This window comes from Pomacea canaliculata, linkage group LG10 (genome assembly GCF_003073045.1).
Source record: "Pomacea canaliculata isolate SZHN2017 linkage group LG10, ASM307304v1, whole genome shotgun sequence".
NCBI lineage: Eukaryota > Metazoa > Mollusca > Gastropoda > Architaenioglossa > Ampullariidae > Pomacea > Pomacea canaliculata.
The window spans coordinates 64213-89768 of NC_037599.1; the positions used below are offsets into that span (position 1 = coordinate 64213).

At 40.5% G+C, this 25556-nt stretch overlaps 1 protein-coding gene across 1 annotated transcript in view; it reads left to right on the forward strand.

The window, feature by feature from the left end:
- LOC112573921 (structural maintenance of chromosomes protein 2-like) overlaps window positions 1-25556 on the forward strand; it is a 54661-nt gene that overhangs the window by 18381 nt on the left and 10724 nt on the right. The window contains 11 exon segments of the mRNA XM_025254622.1: window positions 4912-5005; window positions 5008-5029; window positions 12151-12271; window positions 15465-15603; window positions 16059-16205; window positions 17504-17708; window positions 18218-18353; window positions 20434-20558; window positions 22912-23105; window positions 23819-23962; window positions 24562-24756. Of these exon segments, the coding sequence (XP_025110407.1) occupies window positions 4912-5005; window positions 5008-5029; window positions 12151-12271; window positions 15465-15603; window positions 16059-16205; window positions 17504-17708; window positions 18218-18353; window positions 20434-20558; window positions 22912-23105; window positions 23819-23962; window positions 24562-24756 (1522 nt within the window).

A 25556-nucleotide genomic window follows, 5' to 3' on the forward strand; every position in this document is an offset into this window, starting at 1 on the left:
TTCACTTATTGAAAGATCTAACAACATGCGTTTGTTAGCCAAAGACAGAAGAAGGAGATAACAAAGATTCAGTCAGACATTGATAGATTACAGGAAGAAATTAAAAGGTGTTGAATTGTGACATTCAGAATTAATGTTTATTTCAGTTTAAATAAGCCTGCACAATTCTGTACATGTATGCTATGGAACATGTTAAAAAACCAGAACTATTTAGAGGAAATTAGGTTGTGTAAAGAAATTGTATTGTTTTAGTATTGGTAAAGCTGTAGGGGTGACAAAGAATTGAATTTCATCAATGAAACTTTTGCTTATAGTAGATGGATTGCTTTGTCATTTTGTAATCTTAATCTTATGTGTATTAGTATATCATGCTGTTTATGTATATGTTTGCATGTGTTACATGTATGTGTAATAAGAATGCTTAAATAATATCTCAAGGTTAAAAATAAAATGGGCTGTAATGCTTGACAGTTTCGACTCATTCCATCTTTGGTTTAGCATAGGATCACACTCTTTTCATTCCTCATCTGATCCTCCAATCCTTGGCATTCCTTGTAGTCACAAGAAAATGTTTGGTCTACACATCTGTACAACACTAGTTGCCCTTCCGTATTCGCAAAAAACGCTCTTTTTTTTTCAAAAGTTCTTTAGAAACTTACTCTTTCTTGAACTTTGATCTTCTAGTACTACTGTGCATAGCTCTATTTCTATCTCTCTCTTCCCATTAGAGTGTGTGTGCGAGAGAGAGGACACGTGAACTGACTTTTGTATTACACCAAAGAATGGCTTTCAGGTTTTTGCAATTATTATTACTTTAGATTTCTAGAAAACTTGGAACATTAACGGTGTATGTTATCAGCGCGCTAAGGACACTTTTTAAGTTATCTAATCTAAATATGGCAGACAGGCATCAAAATTAACTCTTTGATTATTTATTACTAGAAATACATGTATTTGAGAACATAGAGAAGACCACAGATTCATAAATAATACATCTTTCCGACCACACAAGAGAAAAACTTAAGCATTGATGACTGTCACTTAGGTCCTTTCGAATGCATGAAAGGTCCTTTTAAGGTCCTTTTAAGGTCCTTTTTTGGCACCATCCCTGATCCCTGGGAACCCTGTTAGATTTTAACTGGGCTGTACATGATGACCTGTGTGGCAGCGATCATTTTCCCCTTGTTTTACATTTTACAAATGGTATGGAGCGGGACGATAACCTTCACAAAGGCGGGTGGAATTTAACTAAGGCAGACTGCTTGAATTTCAGACCCTCTGCTCACCCACCTTACCAGAAACGCCGTTTTTTAATTTTGAAATTGAAGACATTAGAAAGATCCTATGTTACACCTGCTAAAGTTTTCACTGCAAGTTTAAATAAAATTGCATCAGAAACGATTCCGGTACTAAGGCACCGTAATAACCGACCAAGGGTGCCTTGGTTTTCAGAGGAGTGTAGGGTAGCTCAGCGCGCGCGGAAAAAAGCCCAGCGTCTTGCCGTCAACCCACTCCTGAAAATGTAATAAATTTTAAACGTACCCGAGCTCATACCCGTTATATTTTTAAACAGGCAAGGAAACTTGCGTGGCAGAGATTTGTGGCCTCATTATCCTCCCGTACCACTTCTCAAACGGTGTGGGCGGCCATAAGGAAGATAAAGGGAAGATTTCAGGCTGTCAATAGGCCATCTGCGGGTTTGGAGACTCTATTCTCACAGAGGTCACAGGATGTCGCAAATTCCTTAGCATCCACCTTTGCTCATAATTCTTCCTCTTCACACTACTCTTCAGATTTTCAACGCTTAAACAATCTGTCAAGGAATCATCGGGTATATGACTTTTCTTCAGACAACTCCGAAAAGTAGTAAAAACAACCTACCTTTTTCTCTTTCTGAACTAACAACAGGCCCTCAAAAGTGCAAGGATTCTGCACCGGGTCCTGCACAATATTTCTATCAGCCTATACTAAACATCTCCCAGTCTTCTCTCCTTCTCCTTCTAGATATCTTCAACTTTATTTGGGTATCGGCTGTTTTCCCAATCGGGGAGAGAATGGGGCAGAGTTAATACCTATTCCAAATACCTGGTAAGGATACTCTGATCCAAATTCTTACCGCCCTCGCCTGCCTAATCGCTCTCACTAGTTGTCTATGTAAAACTCTAGAACGTATGGTAAATGCTCGCCTATACCTGGTACTCGAATCTCAGAGTCTCCTCTCCAACGACTGCAATGCTGGCTTCAGAAAACGCGCAGCACCTGACCATTTGGTCCGTTTTGAAACTTTGTCAGGACGCTTTGTCGGCAAAGAACATGTTCTAGGGTGTTTTTTGATTTAGAGAAGGCATTACGGACACTAACTGGAAGCGGGTATTCTGTAGACCTCCATGCCATGGGCTTCCGGGGTCGTAGCACTCTTCATTGAGAATTTTCTTTCAAACGCCATTTTCAAGTCAGAGTAGGGTCTATACTGTCTGATCCTCAGGAACAGGAATGGGCGTCCCTCAGCGCAGATTCTTTCTCCAACTCTTTTCAACATCAAAATCGACTCAATCTTGAAATCAGTCTGTCCAGTTTAAGAGGCTCTTGTATGTAGATGACTTCGCTATCTGCATACAAGGCCGCTCCCCTTCCATGCCTCGAACGCCGAGCGTTCAGCTGTGCGTAAATGCAGTACAAAAGTGGGTGACAGAAAACGGCTTCAATTTCTCTCCTACGAAGTCAGTAATGCATCCAGTTTTGCAAACTGAAGAGGTATGTTTCCAAACCCTTCTATCACTGTCAAAGGCACGTACTCAAGGTGGTCCAAGAGGTTTAAATTCTCTTGGGGTCATCGTTTGACCGTAAATGTCTCTTCGTCTTTCTACCTCATATCAAATCTTACGCCTATTTGTCAAGAAAGCCTTGGACATTCTTAGAGTAGATGACCATGTCAGCTGGAACGGAGCGATCGCACGGTTCTGCCACGTACTCTACCTGCCCTGATCCGCTCAAGAGTTAGACTGAGAAACACGGATCCATTATCTATGGCTCTGCTCGAGAGATCCTACCTTAAACATTCTGTGATCCCAATTCATCACAAGGGTTCCGCACATCTGTCTGGTGCCCTTTCGCACCAACCCTGTACAAAGTTTGTACGCAGAAGCTGGTGAGCCTCACTTTCTCTCCCGTCGTTTGAAACTCAATGCTATCGTAGCCTGTCGCTTAAAATCCATCCTGGGAATCCTGCGTATCGTGCTGTCTTCAGACCTCAGCGTGCCTGCACCTGTTGCCATTCGTACCAAGGAGCAAAAAGCCTCTTTCACTCCGCAAAAGTAGCACCTCATCTTCAAGCTGCCGAGAGGTAGATATCAAGCAGGTAGAGCTTTACCTCCAAACACACTCCTCCTTGATTCTCCCTGTTCCTGAGATTCGCTTTGATCTTAAACTTTCAAAAAGGGAACACTAGTGACCCCATCTATCTTCAACACTTTCGTAAACTTATTTCTGATTATCCTCAATTCTGTGCAATCTTTACAGATGGCTCCAAAATCCCAAGTGGATGGCCAGTCGCTGCGGCAGCAGTCCTTCTGCCAACCACAATGGCTGCTTCAGTTCCGATTGGCAGACGAAAGTTCTATCTTTACAGCAGAACTTTATGCTATGTGCTTGCCTTGCAGCATGCTCACCGCTCTTCGGAGCACAACTTTCTGATAATCTCAGACTCTCTTTCTGCTCTCCAAGCTCTTATTCAACATGATCTGATCACCCTTGTGGTCAAGAGTCATAAAATTCATGCAGCACTTATCGACGAAACAAGGACATTGTCTTTATCTGGGCTCCTGCCATTCTGGCATTCCAGCAATGTTCGAGCAGACCAGGCTGCTAAGGCTGCATGTCAGTCCCCTGGTAAATACGTTCCTTATTTCATCTGACTGTAAACTTACTTACAACCTACATACTGACTTTATGGCAAAACCTCTGAACAACCCCTCTGTCAGAATAAATTATTCGCCACTCTTCCCTGTCTTTCTGACCGCCCCACCTTTGTGCCATACCACAAGGCGGGAGGAGTAGTCCTAACAAGACTAAAGACAGAACACTTATGCCACGCAAGGATACCTCTTGCGAGGGGAACAACCACCAGGTTGCCCCTGGTGTGGGGGACATCTTAACCTTCTCATAAACTGTCCAAAACTTCAGACCATTCGTCAACAATTTTATACAGTAAATTCATTCAGAACTACAGTAACAGATTTTGATCAGGACTTCATAAATTCTGGTCAGGATGCATAATGTGTAAGCATCACTGTGTAAATCATTTCCCAACATAGAAGAACTTCGTATGACGATTACTATGAAAACCTTTCCTTCACAAATTATTCTTGTAAAGCCTTTCAATGAATATGTAGTGAGACAAACACGCTTGCGCATATATACACAAAGAAAAAAAACCTTGTTTGCCAACCTTTTCCTGTTTCTATTTCCATCACATCTGGTTGAAAAAGGATTTACTATGAAATATAATTTCAATATGTCAAGTTTGTATTATTGGTTAAGATACTGGTTAGGATTCATGCATGCAGATGAACAGAGTTATAGAGGTAGAACAAAAAGGGGTTCAACTGTGAGTTAATCAGTGAGAGATTAGTTAAGGGTTTAGTTAAATAGTTAGTCATTTCCATGATAACTTTGTAAGGGGTTCAGTTGAAATGTTTTTTTTTTCTGTTCTACTTTTAATTTTACTTTCCTAATTACCCGAGTTCTCTTTGTTGTAATAGTCTATTAGGTGCTATGTTACATTACATAGGAATTTGCTGACTGAATGTGCTCGTCTGTAGAAAGAAATATAATTGTTTTAGCATGCCCATCGTCACTACACTACATCCACCCAGAACTTTCACGCAACTCACAAATCTCTTCGTGTTACAGACTGAAGCATGCAGAACAGGAGCTGAAGAAGAAGGAAGCTGAGTTTGAAAAAATACCAGGATTACAAGAAAAATATGAACACACATAATGCGCTCACACAGAATCTTGGCACAAATGGAGTATGTGTCTTGATATGTACCTGAATGAATAGTCCACATCTTTCTATCATGTTTGAATGGCTTTCAATACCTGGCATTTCTTCTTTGTACTGTACCAGATGACATGACAATATGGAGATCACTCTTTAGCTACCACAAATCTAGCTTGTCCAAACTGTGCAACACTGTAGAACCTGAATTCAGCTCAGCCTCTCCCATCCCACCTTCATGCCAGTGAGCCATTTACTTCAGTTTTTAACCGGCTCAACGCAGTTAAGATGTGTGTCAGCTACCTCGTTTCATTTGATGTGACGTGTGAGGCCTCTGAAGTGTGATGTCTCTTGCTATTTAGCATGTTTGCAGTACTGACTGCCTGGCTTCCTTATCTTTTCCATGAGAAGTTTGCTGCTTCTTCTACCGAGGACAAGGTTGCATGCAGGTGGGCAGAGATCAACCACAGCAGGAAGGTTTACGCTTTGCTTGTTAAATGCTGTTATCTTTAGAGTAGTAAAGGTAAGACTTGATAGCTAAAATACTGCACTGCCCTGGGTGAAAGAAAAGTGGAGGGACCAGGCAGGATGGTTATGCAAGAGCGTGTTTCTTGTGCCCCCTCTGCCGAGGACTATATGGCGCCCAGTGGTGTATAATGAAACTTGTTGAAAAGAAATGTTATTGTGCTTATAAGCAGTGTTGTATGTGCTGGTGTGTACCAAATTAAAAGTAAAGTCTGTATTGAGCTGTGCTACACAACATGTCGCAAGCTGGCATTGCTTTCTGTTTCTTTCATAAGCAATGTTCTGTTCAGGCCACACTGTGGTGGCTTGGCTTAACACCTCACCCAGGACAGCCAAGCTTCGCTGTATTGGTGACAGGCACTAACCGTTTGCACCACCAGACTGCCCACAGCCAAGTGGGCCTGGCTTCTCATACCTGGAGTGAACACCCAGCATTTCTTTGGCTGGGTGACTAAACTGGCTCACCCTTTTCCTTATGCTATTCCTTTTTCTCCCTTACCTAGCTCTGTCATTTATATTCTTCTTCTACTTACATATCCCTGTCAGTCAGTTTTCTTCTTCCTATCTTCTGTCTGCACTGGTCTTTCTCCTGTCTTGTTTCCCATCATGCCTTTCTTTTGGTGTCATTTTTTCTCTGTAGCCTCCTTTAGTTTGCCATTTAGGGTGACCCGTGTCAGAGGAGGATGGAATCCTGGAGGTTGAGGTCCCTGATGGGTTGGGGCCCATCATACCTAGACACCTCTTTGGCTCGGACTTCTCTTAGACGGGAGGTTGGTGTTGCCCACACCAATCAACTGGTTTGTTGTGCATTGCCCTAGCTTTGATAGAAGGCTGCAGCTGGGGTCAATATGGTCTTCATACTCAGAAGGCCAGAGTATATTCCTTATGTATCCCTGGTGTGACCCTGCTGGAAATGCCATAAGTGGTACTGCTCGGTCGCATCATCTTGTTGGACTCTGTGGTGGGTGAGGAGCGTAAAGAATGAACCGAATCTTTTATATCATGGCACCAAAAAACAAAAAAACAAAAAAAAAACCAAACCTAGTAAAATGCATAAGAGAGGAAGAATCATCAGATAGTAAGGATGACATGAGAGACTGCATGAGAAAGAATGTTGATGGGCCTGGCCTGTTTTCTTGTGGTAGAGGGAGCAGAGCCGGCCCAGCCACTCTCATCCTTCTCCACTTTTGCAACAGTAAAAACATCTCTATGAACTTTCTGCTGTTAAACATCTGCTCTCTGGACAATTCCTCGTCCAGTGCGCAAATCAGAAAGCTTCTTAGGCCTGTGCTGATGGAACGGTAAAATAGTTCATAGACCTACCCATATAAAGTAACTCCTCGTTGATCCCTCAACTTTTCAAGGGGATCATTTGTTACCCTGACTTGCCTGGGTGTAAAACTTGACATCAAATCAGAACTGGCATCCCAGGGGGTCACAGTGGTGCTGAGACTCAACCTGAAGAAGGATGGGGAAATCTATTTCTACAAATACACTTTTTTTTAACTTATTTGCACTGAATACCAAAAGTCACAAAGTTGACCAAAGACTCTCAGGACACAGCTAAACACAGTTAGTATATTGGCTGTTCATTTTTCAGCATTCATTTACAACTGATGATAACCTGTGATTAACATAGCTGACTTACTTCAAAATTTAGGCAGTCCTTCAAAATTTTGAAAAATATTGCCCTAGCTTTGCTAGAAGGCTGTGGCTGGGGTCAATCTGGTCTTCATCCTAAAAAGGCCAGAGTATATATGTTGTGTATCCCTGGTGCGACCCTGCTGAAAATGCCTGTGGTAACACTCGGTGGTATCCCCTTGTTGGACTCTGTGGTGGGTGGGGAGCATAAGGAACAACTGAATCCTTTATATCATGGCACCAAAAAAAAATGTAAACCTAGGAAAATGCACCAGAGAGGAAGAATTTTCAGATAGTGAGGATGAGGCAAGACATTGCGTGAGAAATAATGTTGATGAGGCCTGTCCCCATTTTCTTGTAGTGCAGCTCTCATCCCTCTCCCCTTTTGCAATAGCAAAAGGTTTTAAAAACATCTCTACAAACTTTTCTGCTGTTAAATGTCTGCATTCTGGACAATTTCTCATCCAGTGCGCAAATCAGAAAGCTTCTGAAGCCCTGCGCCAATGGGAGAGAAATCACTTCGTTGTAACTCCTCATCGTTCCCTCAACTCTTCAAAGGGGGGTTATTTGTTGACCTTTCCGGAATGCCAGACCTTGACATCATATCAGAACTGGCATCCCAGGGGGTCATATTCCTAACCCTGGAGAGAGTCATCCTGAAGAAGGACGGGAAATCTATTTCCACAAATACACTTTTCTTGGCTTTCTGTTTGCCCCAAATACTGACTTTATTCAGGTTGGGTATTTGCGAGTCAAAGTCTCTCTGTTTATACCCTCACTGTTGCGCTACTTCAACTGTCAGTGTTATGGTCATGGAGCTAGTGTCTTTCATGTCCCAAGCCCTGTTTTCAAAGCGCCAAATGTGCAGATTGGACAGGTCTCACATCACTTCTTCTAGAGACTGCACGAAGTGGAAGGAAGAGGCCCATTCAGCTCATGCTTGCGAAATCTGGCGTCTCTTACGCCGATGCTCGCCATCGTATAGTGAGTGGCTCCTCAGGAGCATCTTCTACTGTAAGCTCTATTTCCTACTTGGCAGACATTGCAAGATGACCGTCAACCTCTATATCTATCCAGTTAAACATGACTTGGGTCTCTTCTGAGATCCCGAGCAGTCTGGTGGCGTAAACGGTTAGTGCTTGTCACCAATACATGAAGGTTGGCCGCCCCGTTCATTTCTCAATCTCGGGCATGCTGTTCTTTCCTCTGCACCTGGCATCTGTTTATAGGGCTGGCTGCTTGCCGTAATATAGCCTTAGTTGCTGACACGGCGTAAAACACCAATTTCCCCCCCCCCCCCCTCTTCTGAGGTCCCTGTGCCTCTCGTCCTGCAAGTTGTGGTGCACCCAGACTTCACAAAAATCTCAAACCACACAAGCATCTAGCACACAAGCATCACAGTCCAAGCATCCCCTTCACCAGTCAGAAACACTGCACTGAAGCAAGCACACACAGCACAAAATCATCAAAGAACAAGAATACCCGCACCGCAGACCGACAAGAACATAAAAACAAAACCAAAATTGCCAGACAAAACTCACTACTCAGCAGAAACATCTGGGACTACCACAGCAAAACCATCAATCTCTATCTCTAATCGCTTTGCTTCTCTTGCGAGCAGGGGATGGATGTTTACTGTCGCCTTCTCCATCCTGTAATCCCCTGCTTCTTCTTAATCTCCAACTTGCAGTGTGGCTTCAGAAAATGCCGCAGCACTCTGGAAATTTGATCTGTTTTGAAACTTTTGTCAGGGATGCGTTTGTCAGCAAAACATGTTTTAGGTGTTTTTTGATTTGGAGAAGGCGTACGACACTACCTGAGAGCAAGGTATTCTGTTGGACCTTCACTGCCTTGGCTTCCGGGGTCGTATGCCACTCCTCGTTTAAAATCTAAAATCTTTGCCATTCATACGAAGAGCAAAAGCCATTATTCCACTCCATGTTGCACCTCATCTACAAGCTGCCAGAGTAGATAGACATTCAACAGGTAGAGCCTCTCTCTATACTACAGCTCCTTTGACCTTCCTGTTCCAGAGATTCATCTTGATCTTACAGCCTTTAATAAAGGGTACACTAGCAACCTCATTTTTCTCCAATGCTTTCAGAAACTCCTTTCTGACTGCCCTGGATTCTGTTCTGTCTTTAAAGATGGGTCCAAAGTCCCAAGTGGTGGCCCTGTTGCTGTGGCAGCAATTCCGTCCTGCCAACCGCAACGGCTGCTTCAGTTTGACTGATGGATGGCTGTTCTATTTTCACTGCAGAACTTCAAGCATCTTGCTAGCCTTGCAGCAAGTTCACCATCTTCGGAGCACACCTTTTTCATTATTTCAGACTCTTCTTCGCTACAAACTCTTCTTTCCAATGATTTTGATCACCCTCTTATAGTCCAGTTTCATACAACTCATGAAACACATTCATATGAATAAAGACATTGTTTTGATTTGGGGTCCTGGTCATGCTGGTATCTCAGTCAATGTTCGAGCAGACCAGGCTGTCAAGACTGTATGTTAGTCTCCTGGCAAATTACAGTCGCTGGTATCATCAGACTATAAACCTTTCTTCTCGGCCTACGTTCGTTCCCTATGGCAACGCAAGATTACTTTTGTTGCCGTGACATAGTTGCTTGCATGGCGTTAGACATAAACAAATCGTCAGTTCTTACCAGTGTGAAATGGAAAGACTGACATCTCAGTGCAATCTATTGCAGTCTACATCAAGCAGTCATTCAGGGGGCATATGCAGTGCTGTCCGGTAGCTTCTCTAGTTTGGGATGGAGCATTTGAGGCTTGAGCTGTTGCCACTAGTCCACCCTTCAGGAAATGCAGCTCTAAAAGATTATTTTGGCTATAGGCTGGTGTTCTCACACAACATTCACTAGATTCTACCTGCAGAATCTTGCAGCCCATATTGGCAGCACAGCAAGGAGTAGATACGACAGCCTGTTTGGCAGGTCCATAGACAGCTTCACATAACTCAATCTACAGCCCAGCTGGATTTGGGGTGTGTCTTTTTGCTTGGTGTTCACCTAGAGCAGTTGTTCTCAAAGTATTTCGGACCGCGGACCACTTTACTTAAGTAGAAAATATGGCGGACCACCAAGGCCTAAAAATCACTCTGTACTATGAATTTCCAATTTAAATTGCCACATTTGTTTCATTACAATTCAAAACTAAATGTCCTTTTGTGACAGTAGTATTATAATAAGATGACATAAAACTACCTCGTTCTTTCTAAGTAAATGTTAATGCGAGGAATGCATCACTTTAAACATCACTTTGCTGACATATGACGACTGTCAGCCGCAGACCACCTGACTTATGCCCGCGGACCGCACTTTGAGAACCACTGACCTAGAGTAGACAGTAAATGTTCTTACAGAGTGGACTGCCACTCCCCCCACCTGTTAGTTATTCTCCATATAGTCATGTCATCTGGTACAATAAGAAGAAAAAATACCATTTTCGGTGATAAAATTTCTTTCTTGGAGTACTTACCAGATGACATGATAGCTAGCTCCCTCCTGCCTCCCCACGGTCAGCTCCAGACTCAGTCCAGGCAAAAACTGGAGTAGAGCACTCACTGGTGTGACAAGTGGGGATGAGAGGGAGCTGAGCTGAATTCAGTCCTACTGTGTTGCATGGGTTTGGACAGCTGGATTTTGAGGTAGTTAGAGGGTGGTCTCTATATAGTCATGTTATCTTGTAAGTATGATGATGATGATGATGAATCGATTTGTAATGCGCAGGTATCCATTCAGAAGAATGCTCATTGCGCAGAGAAAACAAAAGAAGAAAAAGTAAAGCGAACAAATATATAAAACACCAGGAAAGTAAAAAATATAGACAGAAGTGTTTCGTGGTTGTGTAAGACTGGTTTGAAAGAAACAGATGGGTCTTCAGTCTTTTGCGAAACGTGGTTGGTGAGGTGATGGTGGAGAGTGACTCGGGGGGGAAAAAAATTTACCACCAAAAATGGTATTTCTTTAAATGTTACCATATAAATGCAAGATTGTATAGCCCAAACTCGCACTCCTAAGAAGCATACAAGACATGGACAACATAGGGGCAGAAGAACAAATAAATAACATGAACGGCGGAAGGATAAACAGCAGTACTGATGATATATAAAGACATATACAGAAAACGCAAAGAGGAACCAAGTAAAAGGTCTGAGCATCATGATTTTTCAAAGGAAGATGAGTAGGGAAGTAGCAATAAGCAGAAATAGGGGGGATGGATAGTGTGACAAAGGACTAGCATTGTGTGGACTGTTGTTAGGAGTAAGGCAAAGAGGTACATTATGATGTAGGAGCTATTCTCCCCACCAATACACTTTCAGTCACAGTAAAACCGACTGATCACTAGCAACCAGAGACCTAGAGGCATACCAAACTTGATTTATCTTAATACTCTACTAAGCATGGTTAATCATGCTTGCTTCTTGCCTGCCTCCATTTTGTTTAAAAGGCTGTCAAGCAGAAATGAATACCTGATTTATTAGGGGAGGTGAAGACAATGAAAGGAGAGGGTTGGGTTCTCCCTTCCAAGTGTGATAACTCAAGACATGGTGAATCTGCTTGTGTGAAGCATTGATATTTTGTCATACTAGTCGGTTATTCAGTTTCAGGTTATACATATATTTTTGCACACATTTTAGTAGTACCTGTGGTGTATGACCATATGTATGGAGATTTGTGTTGTCAGAGTGAGGTTTTTTCCCCTACATCATGTTGTGCAGTGGCGTGGTATCAAAAGGTCAGGAGAGGGGAGGGTAAGTTATTCAGATTTTATGGGAAAATAGTGTCTTATACTCAGCCCAGCCTGTGATTGGTGGAGGCTTGTATTTCATGAACTAAGGTAGCAGGAGAGTTACTTACATTGTTAGGAGGAATAATCCCCTTATACTGAGCCCAACCCAAGGATTGTTGGAGCAGGGACTGGCACTCTGGGAGACATTTTAGTTTGTGACTGCAATGTTCTGGATTTCAGGAAGACATGAAGAACCTGGGCTATGATAAAGAGAATCATGAGCAGCTGGTTGCACTACAACATCAGCTGACCTGTGATGTTCAAGCTCTCAAAGAGAAGCTGAATACCTTAGAAGCTAAGTATGTTCTCCCTTTATAATAATAATTGAATTTATAAAGCATTTGGAAGTAAGCTCAGTATTCAGACCTGTTCACCCTTATGGGCAGTCCGTTGGCACAACAGCTAGCATCTGTCACCAATACAGTGAGGGTTGGCTGTCAAGGGTTCAGCTCTCGTCTCAGACATGCTGTTCTTTCTCTGCATGTGGCATCTATTTACAGAGTTGGTTGCCTTGCCCTGATATAGCCTTAGTTGCTGGCTTGGTGTAAAACACCATTTCCACCACCCCCCATTCACCCTTATGGGTTAGCCAGGGCTTCTGCTTACGCAAAAAATTGTGTACAGTACGCATTAAAAGTTCGAGGGACCCCTTCAATTTTCGTCAAAGGGGTCCCATTCAAATTTGGGCGAAGAACAGGGACCCCTTAAAAATCTGACGAAGGGGTCCCTGGGACCCCAAAGAATTTAGCCTTAACAGAAGCCCTGGTTAACCATATTAATTCCTGGAAATCTTCAGTATTCAGTATGGGTGCATCACGATCACACTCTCCCAGCTGATGTCACATACATGCACACACTGTGTCCGCACACATTCTTTCATTCTACAAACACAAAGACCTGTCTTTGGGCTTCTCATTTGTTCAATTGATGGGGTTTGGGCTTATCTCTTTGTGGGAATCAACAAAATATTACACGAACACTCCTACAGGGAACTGCAATTATCCACATGTTAAAGTATAAATATGCTAGGGGCCTATATTATTCTCATAAACAAAGAGCCATAAAATACTTCAATACCAAGGTCACTTACCCATCGTGACTTCAAAAAGCATCTGACTATTACAGCCACCTCGCCATCCAATTCTTAAAGAGTTTTTCTCAGACATTTAAATTGCGACCCAGACCAAGTTCCCTGATGAATGTCTCCAATAAGCAGGTAGTAGACAAAGAAAATTTACACTTACTTTCAACACCATCCACTCCATGACAACACACCCAAAACCACAAGAATTGTCTCCCTTGAAAGAAACAACTGCTACACACAACTCGGTTGTCCTATGGTAATCCATGTTGCCAGGGAAAGGCTGAGCCTCCATAATTCCCCTTCACCGACGATATTCAGGTACATGGTAACCAACCACCACCAGTTGGTGCAACTTACCTTGTAGTGGTATGGTGGCTTGCACACTTTGTCGATCCACCAAGCTGAACAGGTGTCAGGGGATGAAGGGGGCTGCCCAAAACCTGGTCCGCTGGCAAGATGCTGTTGCCTCCCTATGCTCCTCAAGGCTTAACAAGAACTAAACTAAACCTGGTAACCCACCACTACAAGAGTTGCTGAGGGACACATCCTGCTATGGAAGTGACATCATTATTCCACGGCAATGCTACACAGGTGACTCCAAGTCTTCCATGTTTCCCCCCCCCCCCCCCCTTTAGTTGGTGGGGCTGATACATAGACGGCCAGTAGTCAAAGATCATTGATATTCTGTAGATGCATGCTATGTTCACTATAGGGGTGCAAACACTTGGGTTTCCCTGGAGGTTATGGTCCGTAGACAGGGTTATCTCTCAGCTGTCAAACCCACCCACCCCACATAATCCCTTCAATTCTCATGACTTAATGAATATTCTATTTAAATGCACATAAAATCTTTTTTTTTTTTTTAAACACAAAATCCATTATTTACAGTCTCACATTTCTAATTAAACTTAACACTCCTCTTTCACCTGCAGCTACCATAGTACATTAGTGGTAATAAAAAGAATAACATGTTCAATACCTTGGCTCGGCAAGGAATTACATTCATTCCCTCACACAGCAAGTCTTCTCTGCATCTCACTCCTTAGACGTCTTCTTTGGGAATGCCAAAACTCAGTTCACCAAAAATAGCCGGAACTCATGTGAACACTTTATCTCACTCTGAGACATAACTGTCATTCCTCCCCATTCATACAACCAAGGGTGACAACTCATGCTCACCATAACACAGGGGGTAATAACCCTTGTCCCTGACAGGCTGAGACACAAAAATTCTATATCTTTTGGGCAACTTGTATCAGCCATGCTGTGTTCAGCCAGGATTACACTGGTACTGTCACACACAGCTTTGGGCTCGGATGAAGATTTGAACAGACGAGAAAATTGTTTTTATTTCATTTCTCAAAATTCATGTTTCCCCTTGCATTTTTATGCTCGAGGCATTAGTAAGTGATATGAAAGGAGTCTTTTGAGGGCAATACCATACCAGTTGGGTAGATCTTTATAAGATTTTGCATCGTATTCTGTTATACATAAAGCATAAAGATAAACCTGTGAAATTGGGGGAAATGCTTATATGTTAATAGGCAATTTCACTCTAAAGAATACCTGGTTTCTTAGGGGTTATAGTTCTTTGTTAGTCAGCCATTTCTCTAAAGAGTAAAGGGTTTTCACTGAGATTGTATGGTTCTGTGTCAATAGGTCATTTCACTAGAAATAGTACACGGTTTTCTTGGGGATTATATGATTCTGTCAATGGGTCATTTGGCCATTCCCAGGATAAACAGGTCTGCCTGTTTTAAGTTATTCTTTAGTCTTGCACAGTTTATTTATTACAAATTTATTGGTCAAACACTGCACAAAAATTATCATTTGGAGCTGGAAGTAACTGTTTCTGCAGCATATAACTCTAAAACTAGATAAATAAAATTTAGGTTTCAGTCTTTTGCAGACACTCTCTTTCTCCACCACTACTTATACAAAGTGCATGAATGCAAATTTTATGTCTGAAATATAGATTATCCTATAGAAGGTGAATATAGCCATGTGTCAGAAATATAGAGTATCCTATGGAAAGTGGATATACCCATGTTTTTGATATACTTTACTTGAATGGGTACTTGTTTGTTAGGTTGGGAATATACATTTGAAATATAGCCTTGATTTGACAGATATAATCACCGAGATACACATGAAATTCACCTATTTTTGAAAAATATGAAAAGAGGACAGCTAAAAATAGTTGCTAAAAGTTTAAAAATTTGTGGAAAATTAATGTGTTATACTAGAATTTATGCTCAATATACCAATTATTAACATTCTTTGGTGATAAAAGACATAATAGCACATTGTCAGTATGTTAAAACTAACCCTGACATGTACCTGCATGTTAGGGTTAAGGTTAACAGTAACTTTATTTAGATTAAATGTATGCACCTGGATGTTGCCAGATTTCCCCAATTGTTGTTTGAATACCGTGACCCTGAGAAGAACTTTGACAGAAGTAAAGTTCATGGGCTTGTGTGCAAGCTAGTTCAAGTCAAGGATATGAAGTATGCTACTGCTTTAGAAGTGGCTGCTGGGGGCAAGGTAAGAATACTATGATATTGCCATATCTTTATAGACATGGTATGATTTATGATTTGGCTATATTGCTTTATAACAGTATATAGGTGTGTGTGCTGGCAGATGTTTGATGCCCCAAGCTTTGGGTATAATCATTCTCTGGCTATAAGCTCAATAACTTTTTTCTGAGTGCACCTGTGAAAGGTGCACTAATTGTAAACTGTTGATTTGCTCTTCTTGTTAGAATAGTAGTTGCTGTAGAACAGTGTTTGCGTCGACTTTCACAGTGTACTATTTGTAGTTATAACTGCAGCCATAAAGCATGACAGTATATCATCATGCTTCACAGTTGAAAGGGATGACAATAAAATAATATATGTGACTTTGCTTCTTAAGTATAGCAATCAAAAATATATGGCTCTTTTCAGAGTATTTGACTGTGAGAACAGTGATAGCTTTAGCAAGATTGCTCTTTGCAGCTATACAACATTGTGGTAGACACAGAAATGACTGGCAAGAAGCTTCTACAAAAGGGAGAACTTCGACGACGCTACACCATCATCCCACTCAACAAGATCTCTGCCAAAGCTATTGACAGTGCTACTATCAAACGAGCCGAATACCTGGTAAGTCTTACAAATACTGTCTTGGTCTCTGTTAAAGCTGTAGATAGTGCTACTATCAAATAAGTCAAAGACCTGGTAAGTCATTGTCATGGATCTAGTCAGAGTGCTAGGACTAGGCGTGTGTATATGAAAGCGTGCGAATGATGGACGTTCTCTAAATAGAACGTGACAAATGATGTATAGTGACGTCAAAAAGAAATAGTGAGGTAAGCGGGAGAGACGTTAGAAGGGATATGGAAGCAGAAGGACGATAGAGGGCATTTTTAGAAGAAGGACGCTGGAGAATAGAGAGAAGAAGAGGACTTTAGAGAGTAGATAGAAGAGGAAGAACGTTAGCGAGTGGAAGAAGAAGGAAAAGAGAGCGGAAAGGGAGACGTGAACGCATTTGCCAAGACAATGCGATTTGCTAATCAGAGACCGAATGTACTAATGTGAAAGGAGAAACGACTGCCAAGACAGTGAGTTTATAGTGTGTGAGCTGTTCGTTGTACTTTGTAGAAGTGGAGATTGAAGGAAAAACTGTGGTGTTAGAGACCGTTTTGCTTTTATAGTTAGGATCTATTTTTTTTGGTTGGTAATTTTGATCAGTAAACAGACAGACTCGTACAGGCGAATCATTCTTTAATTGGAACGAAAGAACGCGCAATTGTCCGACCCGCTGGTGAGTTGGAGAGAGCGAAAAACGATAGGCACCGGCGGCGTCGTGACAGTCATACATACAAATACTTCCTGCATTCTGCTGCAATTTCATCTGAAATAATTAGTGCGATATCTCTCATGCTTTTGTGTTCTGACAACACTGAATTCTCTTGAACCCCACCTGATAGGGTTTGACAAAATGGTTATGTCCTCTTCTTAATCTTACCTGTTATGTAAAAGGGGTCTCCAGTTTTTTTTTCTTACTTGAAATCTTAAGATATGGAACATGTATAATAAGCCTAACACCATATATTGTAATACAGCACTCTTTATCATACATGTATACTATTTGCGGTACGTCATTATATCCTTCACCACCTATAACTTATGTAAAGCTTTCGCCTGTAGACTAGTGTCCCACAATATTCTTCACCAGTCTTAAACAACCAAGAAACTCTTCTGTCTATATTTTTTACTTTCCTGGTGTTTTATATATTTGTTCACTTTATTTTTCTTCTTCTTTTGTTTTTTTCTGCGCAATGAGCATTCTTCTGAATGGATACCTGCGCATTACAAATCGACATCATCATCATCAACACGCCTGTTACTTTGGTTTTGTTGTTATTATTATTAATGTGACTGCATTCATTGCCTTTTAGGTTGGGAAGGACAATGTACACACAGCTCTCTCACTCACTGGCTACCAACATGAGCTGGAGCCAGCCATGCAGTTTGTGTTTGGATCAGCTTTTGTTTGTCAAGATATGGATCAAGCCAAGTCTGTCACATATGACCAGAAGGTATTGAAGCGTACTGTAACACTTGATGGCAATTCCTTCGACCCTGCTGGCACTCTTACTGGAGGTAAAACTCAGTAAATGCAAGTAAAAATTAATGATGTGCCATAAATTTCCTATTCATATATGTAGAACAGCACAATCTAATATTTCTGTCATAAAAGGATATGGGTAGCGCAATCTTTGTGTGCACTGATTTCCTTCTGCAGATTTTATCAATTATTGTCAGTAGAACAAAGCCAGTGCATACAAATATTGCTTAATGTAGCTTTATTGTAGCTATAATATCAACATTTTTACAACTGCAAATAAACATAAATTAAGACTGCTTAATATCTATATTATCATAAATTTTACCTACATAAAATGCAGTCAATAATGATGTACAGAAAATGGGAAGTTAGAAGGCCCAAAACTACATAAAACAGATAGAAAGCTGCTAATAGGGGAATGTATATAGCAGTTCTGTATTATTATAAAACAGAGATAAAGATAACAGCTAATAGGGAATTCTGTGAATAGCAGTTCTGTATTATCACAAAACAATTTTATGGATGTTGTACCCAATGTACACAGGTGCCAGAAAGCAAGCATTGGCCATCTTGGAACATCTGAGTGAGCTGCGGTCAGTAAAGGAATCCCTTAGTAGCAAGCAGCAGCAGTTGTCTAAAGTGGAGCTTCAACTTGCTTCACTCAGTAAAATTGCAGACAAGTAAGAAAGTCTGGCGATTCTGAAGGCCACATGAAAAGTAAACAATCTGTAGAAGTATTTGTTTCTTGAAGATAATAAGATGGACAAATGTTGCTGGGGTTCATGCTAAGAACTTAATCTTCAAGTGTATGCACTTGACCTCTCACTCCCTCTCTGATTGTGTTGCTTCTTTTGTAACCTGTGACCATGACACATTCATTATTTTGTGATGCTTGTAGCTTCATCTTTATCATGCAGATGTGTTGATTCTTGTGTTATTACTTTCTGCCCAAAGCAAGCCCAACTTAACACACATATGATTTTTAACCAAAAAAACAAAGACAATATTTCTGAAAATATATAATTGAAAAATCACAAAAACAATATATGAAAAAAATTAATTTTGGTGAAAACATTGGTTCTTACCTTAGCCCCTATCTTTCTTTTTTCAAACCAATTCCATGGGGAAGATGCCAAGTGGAAAAGAAAGTAAAGTTTCTCATGAAGTAGAATAGCACATTATGTAACCAAAGAGGATACCACGAGCGACCACTGTTATATGAAAGCTTGAAGTCGGGCCACAGTAAAAGCGGAGAAACACACCCCCTTTAGATGAGTAAATGTTACTAGATTCAAGCGTACTGTGACGAACACGGACACACAATCAGACATGCATGCTTTCATACTTTTCGGAAATGGAGCTTGAAAGCATTTATCAAAGGTGCAGTTTCTCTAATTTAGAAAAAAAAGAAAAGAGTTTCAAGGATGCATTGTCATTGGTTTTGCAAGTAACTATAATTGCACAGTTTTTTCACACAAAGAGATTATGGTTGTTTATATATTTTACTTTTATTTATTGGCTATAATCCCAGGGGGGCATTTTTTATCCATAACATCAGATAATAATCACACAATAATCTCATGTGCAACAGATGGTGACAATATGACAAAATATATAAATACATGATGCATGGAACAATGTATGTAGAAATTACTTACACAGTGATAATGCAATTAAAATAAATTTGCTTAAATTAATAAATATACTTTTGGATTTAATATTCATCAGATGGTGAAATTTAAATTCATTAGGATGATGCACAAAATATACAGGAAGTAGCGCTATCCATGAAACAGTTAACAAAGGGTAAGCAAACAGAAACGTAAAATGAAATTCATCACCTACCTCATCTAGATTACACAGTGGACATGTTCTTAAATATCTAGGTACATCACTATATCTTAATTGCTTAGTAGGAAATTTATGACAGCTTAACCTAAATTTTATTAAATTTGATCTAAGAGCTGGGGACAAATCTATTAAGTAGTTCTCAAAATCAAAATATTCTTTAAACGTACTGTAAGTGGTGCAGATTTTATTTGTATATATTTCTTGTTTCCATTTCTGAATACATTGATCCTTTAAACATTTCATTACAATATTTTTAAACTGACAGGAAGACAGCCAAATTTCCAGATGAAATAAAGACTTATGGCATGTTATAGTGAACCTACATAGCTAAACCAGGATAGTTTACCTACCAGGCTATCAAATAGAACGTTGCGCAAGTGGAACAGGAGAACAGATAACTTTTGAGTTTCAGAGAGATGTTCCAAACCTATACCAAAAGCACACTAACCTTTGTTTTGCAAAAATTAGTACAGGAAAAATGCCCAGTTCACCCAACACCATACATGTTGGTGTGCTAGTTTTAACATTTTTTAACATTTTCAGAAATCTCAGTTGCATCCCATCACAAATATCAAGCAATTCAAAAGATTGCACTTCCATACAATGAAATAGGTTTTATACAAGTATCTAATCTTGGAAAATAATCAAAATCTCAGAGGAAATTAGTCTTTTAACATAAGAGAGACCTATGGCAAACAATTGATTAAACAGGTTAATCTGCAGTTAATTCCCTAGGTTTTCATGTAGCATTTTATATGGAAAACTCATCAATATCAGGAAAGCACTTTATAAGTAAGGTATGTGCTACACTTAACGTCCACAAAGCAGGCTTCTAGGAAGCAACCTTGGTGAGATAATTATCATGGAGTTTATGGAATTCTTGATGCTTGTCATGATCTGGGTTTGCAGATATAAGCAGCTGAAACAGCAGTATGACTTGAAAGTCCAGGAGACCGAGCTGCTCACAACTTGCTTGACACAAAGTTCCCACCACCAGCAGCTGGAGGAGATCAGTGTTCTAAGATCCACCATAGGTAAGACTTGAATACAGTTCAAGTGAGGTCTTTTGCATATTGAATGCTGTAAGATAATCAGGATTTGTATAGCGCCAACTCCCACTCTTAAGGAGCATGCTCTTAGCACTTAAAACAAGAATGAGACATGGACAGCATATGAGGGAAGGAAGAATAAACAGTACGGATGAGGAATAGAAGACAAATTTAGAAATGCAAAGGGGAACCAAATAGCAAGAGAATACCATGATTCTGTAGAGGAAGACAAGTAGGAAAAGGGTGAAGGGTTAAAAAAGGACTGGCATTGTGTGGACTGTGTTAGGAGTAATGCTTAAGGAGAAGGTGCAGTTTCAGTGCAGATTTGAAGGATTCAATTGTAGGTAGGTGGTGGATATGGAAAGGGAGAGACTTCCATTGTTTGGCTGCACAGTAACTAAAAATCCTGTGACCATACGTTGCTTTTCTGGTGACAGGAATAGTTAGGAAACTGTCATCAGACAAGGAGCGGAACTGTCTGGCCGGGGCGTAAGGGAAAAGAAGTTCAGAGAAATAGTCAAGGCAAGATCTGAGTGACTTAAAAAAAACAACTTTTTTTTAAAAAGCCTACACAACCATCTACACATAGTAGCTCGGTTTTGGATACTGTATTGCAAGATAGGAAGCAGAGCATGTTCACCCAGATTTTAGGAAATACAATCTTACTCTGAGCTTAGGCCCAATCATTTGCAGAAAAGTACTCTTGTTCTAACCTCGTTATTTGGGGTAAAATACTTTTGTTCTAACCTAGTTATTTGGAAAAAATGTGCATTCTGATAGAATGAGTGACTATTGGGTACAAATAATTCTGTAACAAAATCAACATCTGTAGCATCATTGTTAATGCAACCAGTTTGACTATTTAAATCTCCAGCTACAATAAGATACACATCCCCGTACTTTAACATGCACTCCACCAATGGATCTGTTGTGACAGCACATCTTATGTTTTGAATTGCCAAGTATTCATGAGAAAATATACATTTGGAAAATAGTGGAAGGATCATAGTGCATGACAACTTCTTCACTAGCTTTGGGTTGGGAGAAGCTTACCTTGCTGGGGACCATTCATAAAACCAGAAAAAAGATTCCTTGTGCTCTTGCCTCCCTCTGCTTCTGTGAGGCGCTCTGCATCTTTCCATCACAGATAAATATGTCAACCATCCTTCAATGGAACTGTCGATGGATCCGAGCCAACCTTGAAGAACTCTGATACCTAGCATCTCGTTACTCTACTGATATTTTAGCACTACAGAAAACCTTTCTCCTACCTTCTACAAAGGCTGTCGTGTTTTACATCAGGATTCTGATGTCCTTTGAGGTGGGACTGCTCTTCTCATTCACTCCTACCTTTTGTTTAGCCAGATACCTCTTTCCACTTCTCTTCAATCTGTTACTGCCCCTATTACCGTGGACAAGACTATCACTATTTGCTATGTCTATCTTCCTCCTTCTGCTCGGATATCCTGACAGCACCTTGAGAGTCTTTTGACCCAGCTTTCTGCTCCTGTCCTTCATTTGGGGAACTTAAATGGGCACCATCCTTTGGGGCCCTTGACTGACACTAGGGGAGAGTTGTTGGGATCATTTTTTATGGAAAGTGATCTCTGTTTCTTAAACGATGGCTAATCCACCTTTATAACAACAGGTGGAACCTGACTAAGGCAGATTAACTTTCCTTTCAGACCCTCTGCTTCACCCACCTCTTTTCTAGTTTTAATTTCGAGATAAAAGACCTTAGTGATGATCCCGTCCTGTTGTTTTTTTTTTTTTTTACCTCAATTTTCAATGAGGTTGCTTTGGAGACGATTCCTGTGCAGAAGCATCAAAATGGCCTACCACGTGTCCCATGGTTTACTCAGGACTGTAGGGTGGCTCCAGCAGTTTTTTACATTAGCTTCTTTGTTTTTCTTGTTTAAGTTCATCCCATCAACAGCTATTTTTACATCTTTAAGAAGGATGGGGCCATATCATAAGATTTAAGTTTCTTTTGTGTTCTGATAGTTTTTGGTTTTGGGTTTCTATTTGTTGGCCTTTTGGGCCACAAGTCTCTGATTAAGATTTTGTGGTTATATCACTTGGGGGATTTGCCTTTATGTTGCCATGATATAGCCTTAGTTGCTGACATGGCGTAAAACACAACCAACCGTTTTCCTGTTTTATGTAGCTAATTTGGAACTGCAAATTAGCAGTCTCCTAAATAACAATACACAATGCCCTTAGTATTCAAGAGATTAAATTCAGATAATATTCTCATGTGGCTGAGATGAAAACTTTGAATTATTGCCTCTTCCTCATTCTTTCTTTCACTTGCTTTATTTTGTTTCCTTGTGCATAGCTGATCAACAAGAAATGTTGAAGGGGGCCCAATTCATACAACAACAAACCACTAAGAAAGTTCATGACCTTGAAGACAAGACAAAGAATGCCTCAGCAATGAAGGAACAAGAGCTTCAGGAGTCTGAGAAGCACCTGGCAGACTGCAAAAGATTCCTGGAAGCCTCCACGGAAAAAGCTCGAAAGAAATGTCAGGTGTGTCATTCTTTGTAATTGTGTCAGTACCGTTACCCATGCCAGTAAAGTTGACAAAGTCACTAATCTTGACTGCAAAACACTTGTAGCAATGCTGATAATTAAATGGAATGGCAAGGGAGTTAACAAGTTGGGCTTCATTGATAGTTACCAATAGCTCTTTTGTGATTGAAAACAAACTGATCCTAGCTTTGTAAAGTAGCAGCAATTGTTAGGTAAGACATGTGGCAGGCAATACTAAGAAACTGTAGTCTGTCAGAGAAGGCAGAGGCAGCTTGCAAGCTACAAAAAGGCATAGTTTAGAGGAGAGAGTATAAACAAGCTTGTCTAGGTTGAATCCTACTTTTCAAAAAGTGGAGTGTGTGCAGGGGCTTTGTTTGGAAGTAGTCTAGCAGTGGACTGGTTGTTCCATGCAAGTCTGCTCTTGCCACTGACAAACCAGTATAATAGTACCAGTCAAGGGATGACAATGATTTCATACATTCACTCTCAATGACCAGTACTTGCAAACCAGTACAATGGCACCAGTTAAGAGATCATACAGTCATCCAGAAAGGTTTATGATAAAAGTTACAATGCCCACTACATTATGCAATTTTATTTATGACACCTAGTCGACACTGTTCCTTTTAGATTATATGACACTATTTCTTTTCTCTCTCCTTTTTTTTTTTTTTTTTTTTTTTTTTTTTTTGTTGTTGTTGGTGAAATAGGAAGAAGATGCAATTCGCCTTGATCTTGTAGAACTATCCAAGGAGGCCAACAACTATCATACCCAGCTCAAGAGTACAGAGGAAACCATAGCAACTACCCTAGATGCCCTTGCAAAATTAGAGGCAGAAGCTAAACAAACACAGGTTGGACTATTTAAAAGAATTTAGTTTAAAACCCATTAAGTTAGTGTGCATGTTACCTGTATGTATGCTGTTTCCCTTTAAAAAATTTCCTCTCCATTCATCAAGCTAGACATGTGTTATCAAAATTCTTCCCATTTCAGTTTTGTCTGTCAGAAAATGCCAGGGTTAGGCACACTGATCTATGGTGTCAGGTAGTTAGAAATTTGTTTCCGAATCAAAATTATATAGAGAAATCTAGAAAAGACTGCCAGAAATGAAAGACCAGACAGGGCTTTTTGGGAGGGTGGGGGGTTGTTTTGTTGTTGTTGTTGTCACATGTTCATGGTTATATGAAGATGGATTTCAACGTAAGCTTATATAGTTATGTGTAGATGGATTTCAGTGTAAGCTTTCCAAAATTTTGTTGTTGGTTTTTTTTCTCAAATATTGAGAAAAATATTTTTGTATTTGTATAGCCCTTAATTAAAATGTTGCAGGTCGTTCACACATTAATCATTTTATGTGCTCTATGTTAAATTCAACGTAACTCCGAAAAATATAAAGAGCTTTACACATGAATGTAAATAAGAGAAATGTCGTTGCTGTTCTTCAACAACCAGGATGGTGTAAAAGCAGCACATGCAGAAGTCTGCAAGCAGAAGGAGTTGCTGACAGCATGTAATAAAGATATTAATGCAGCTGCTAGTGAGCATCACTCACTGCAGAAGGAAGCAAGTGCTGGGCACCTGAAATTGCAGGAACTGCAAAACAAAGTCACAAAGTTGACCAAAGACTCTCAGGACACAGCTAAACAAGTTAGTATATTTGGCTGTTCATTCAGCATTTATCTACAGCTGATGATAACCTGTGATTAATGTAGCTGACTTACTTAACATTTAGGTAGTCCTTCAAAATTTTGAAAAATACTGCCCTAGCTTTGCTAGAAGACTGGCTGAGGTCAATCTGGTCTTCATCCTAAAAAGGCCAGAGTATATATGCTGTGTATCCCTGGTGTGACCCTGCTGGAAATGCCTGTGGTCCCGCTCGGTGGCATCCCCTTGTGGATTCTGTGGTGGGTGGGGAGCATAAGGAACGAACTGAATCCTATCATGGCACCAAAAAAAAAAAAGTAAACCTAGGAAAATGCACCAGAGAGGAGAAATCTTCAGATAGTGAGGATGAGATGAGAGATTGCATGAGAAGAATGTTGAGGGGACCTGGCCCCATTTTCTTGTAGTGGAGGGCACAGAGCCAACCCAGCTGCTCTCATCCCTCTCCCCTTTTGCAATAGCAAAAGGTTTTAAAAACATCTCTACAAACTTTTCTGCTGTTAAATGTCTGCACTCTGGACAATTTCTCATCCAGTGCGCAAATGAGAGCTTCTAAGGCCCTACACCGATGGGAGAGAAATCAGTTCATCAACCAACCCATAAAGGTAACTCCTCATCGTTCCCTCAACTCTTTAAGGGGGGTTATTTGTTGACCTTCCCGGAATGTCAGAACTTGGTATCATATCAGAACTGGCATCCCAGGCTGTCACAGAGGTGCAGAGAGTCATCCTGAAGAAGGACGGGAAATCTATCTCTACAAATACACTTTTCTTGACTTTCTGTTT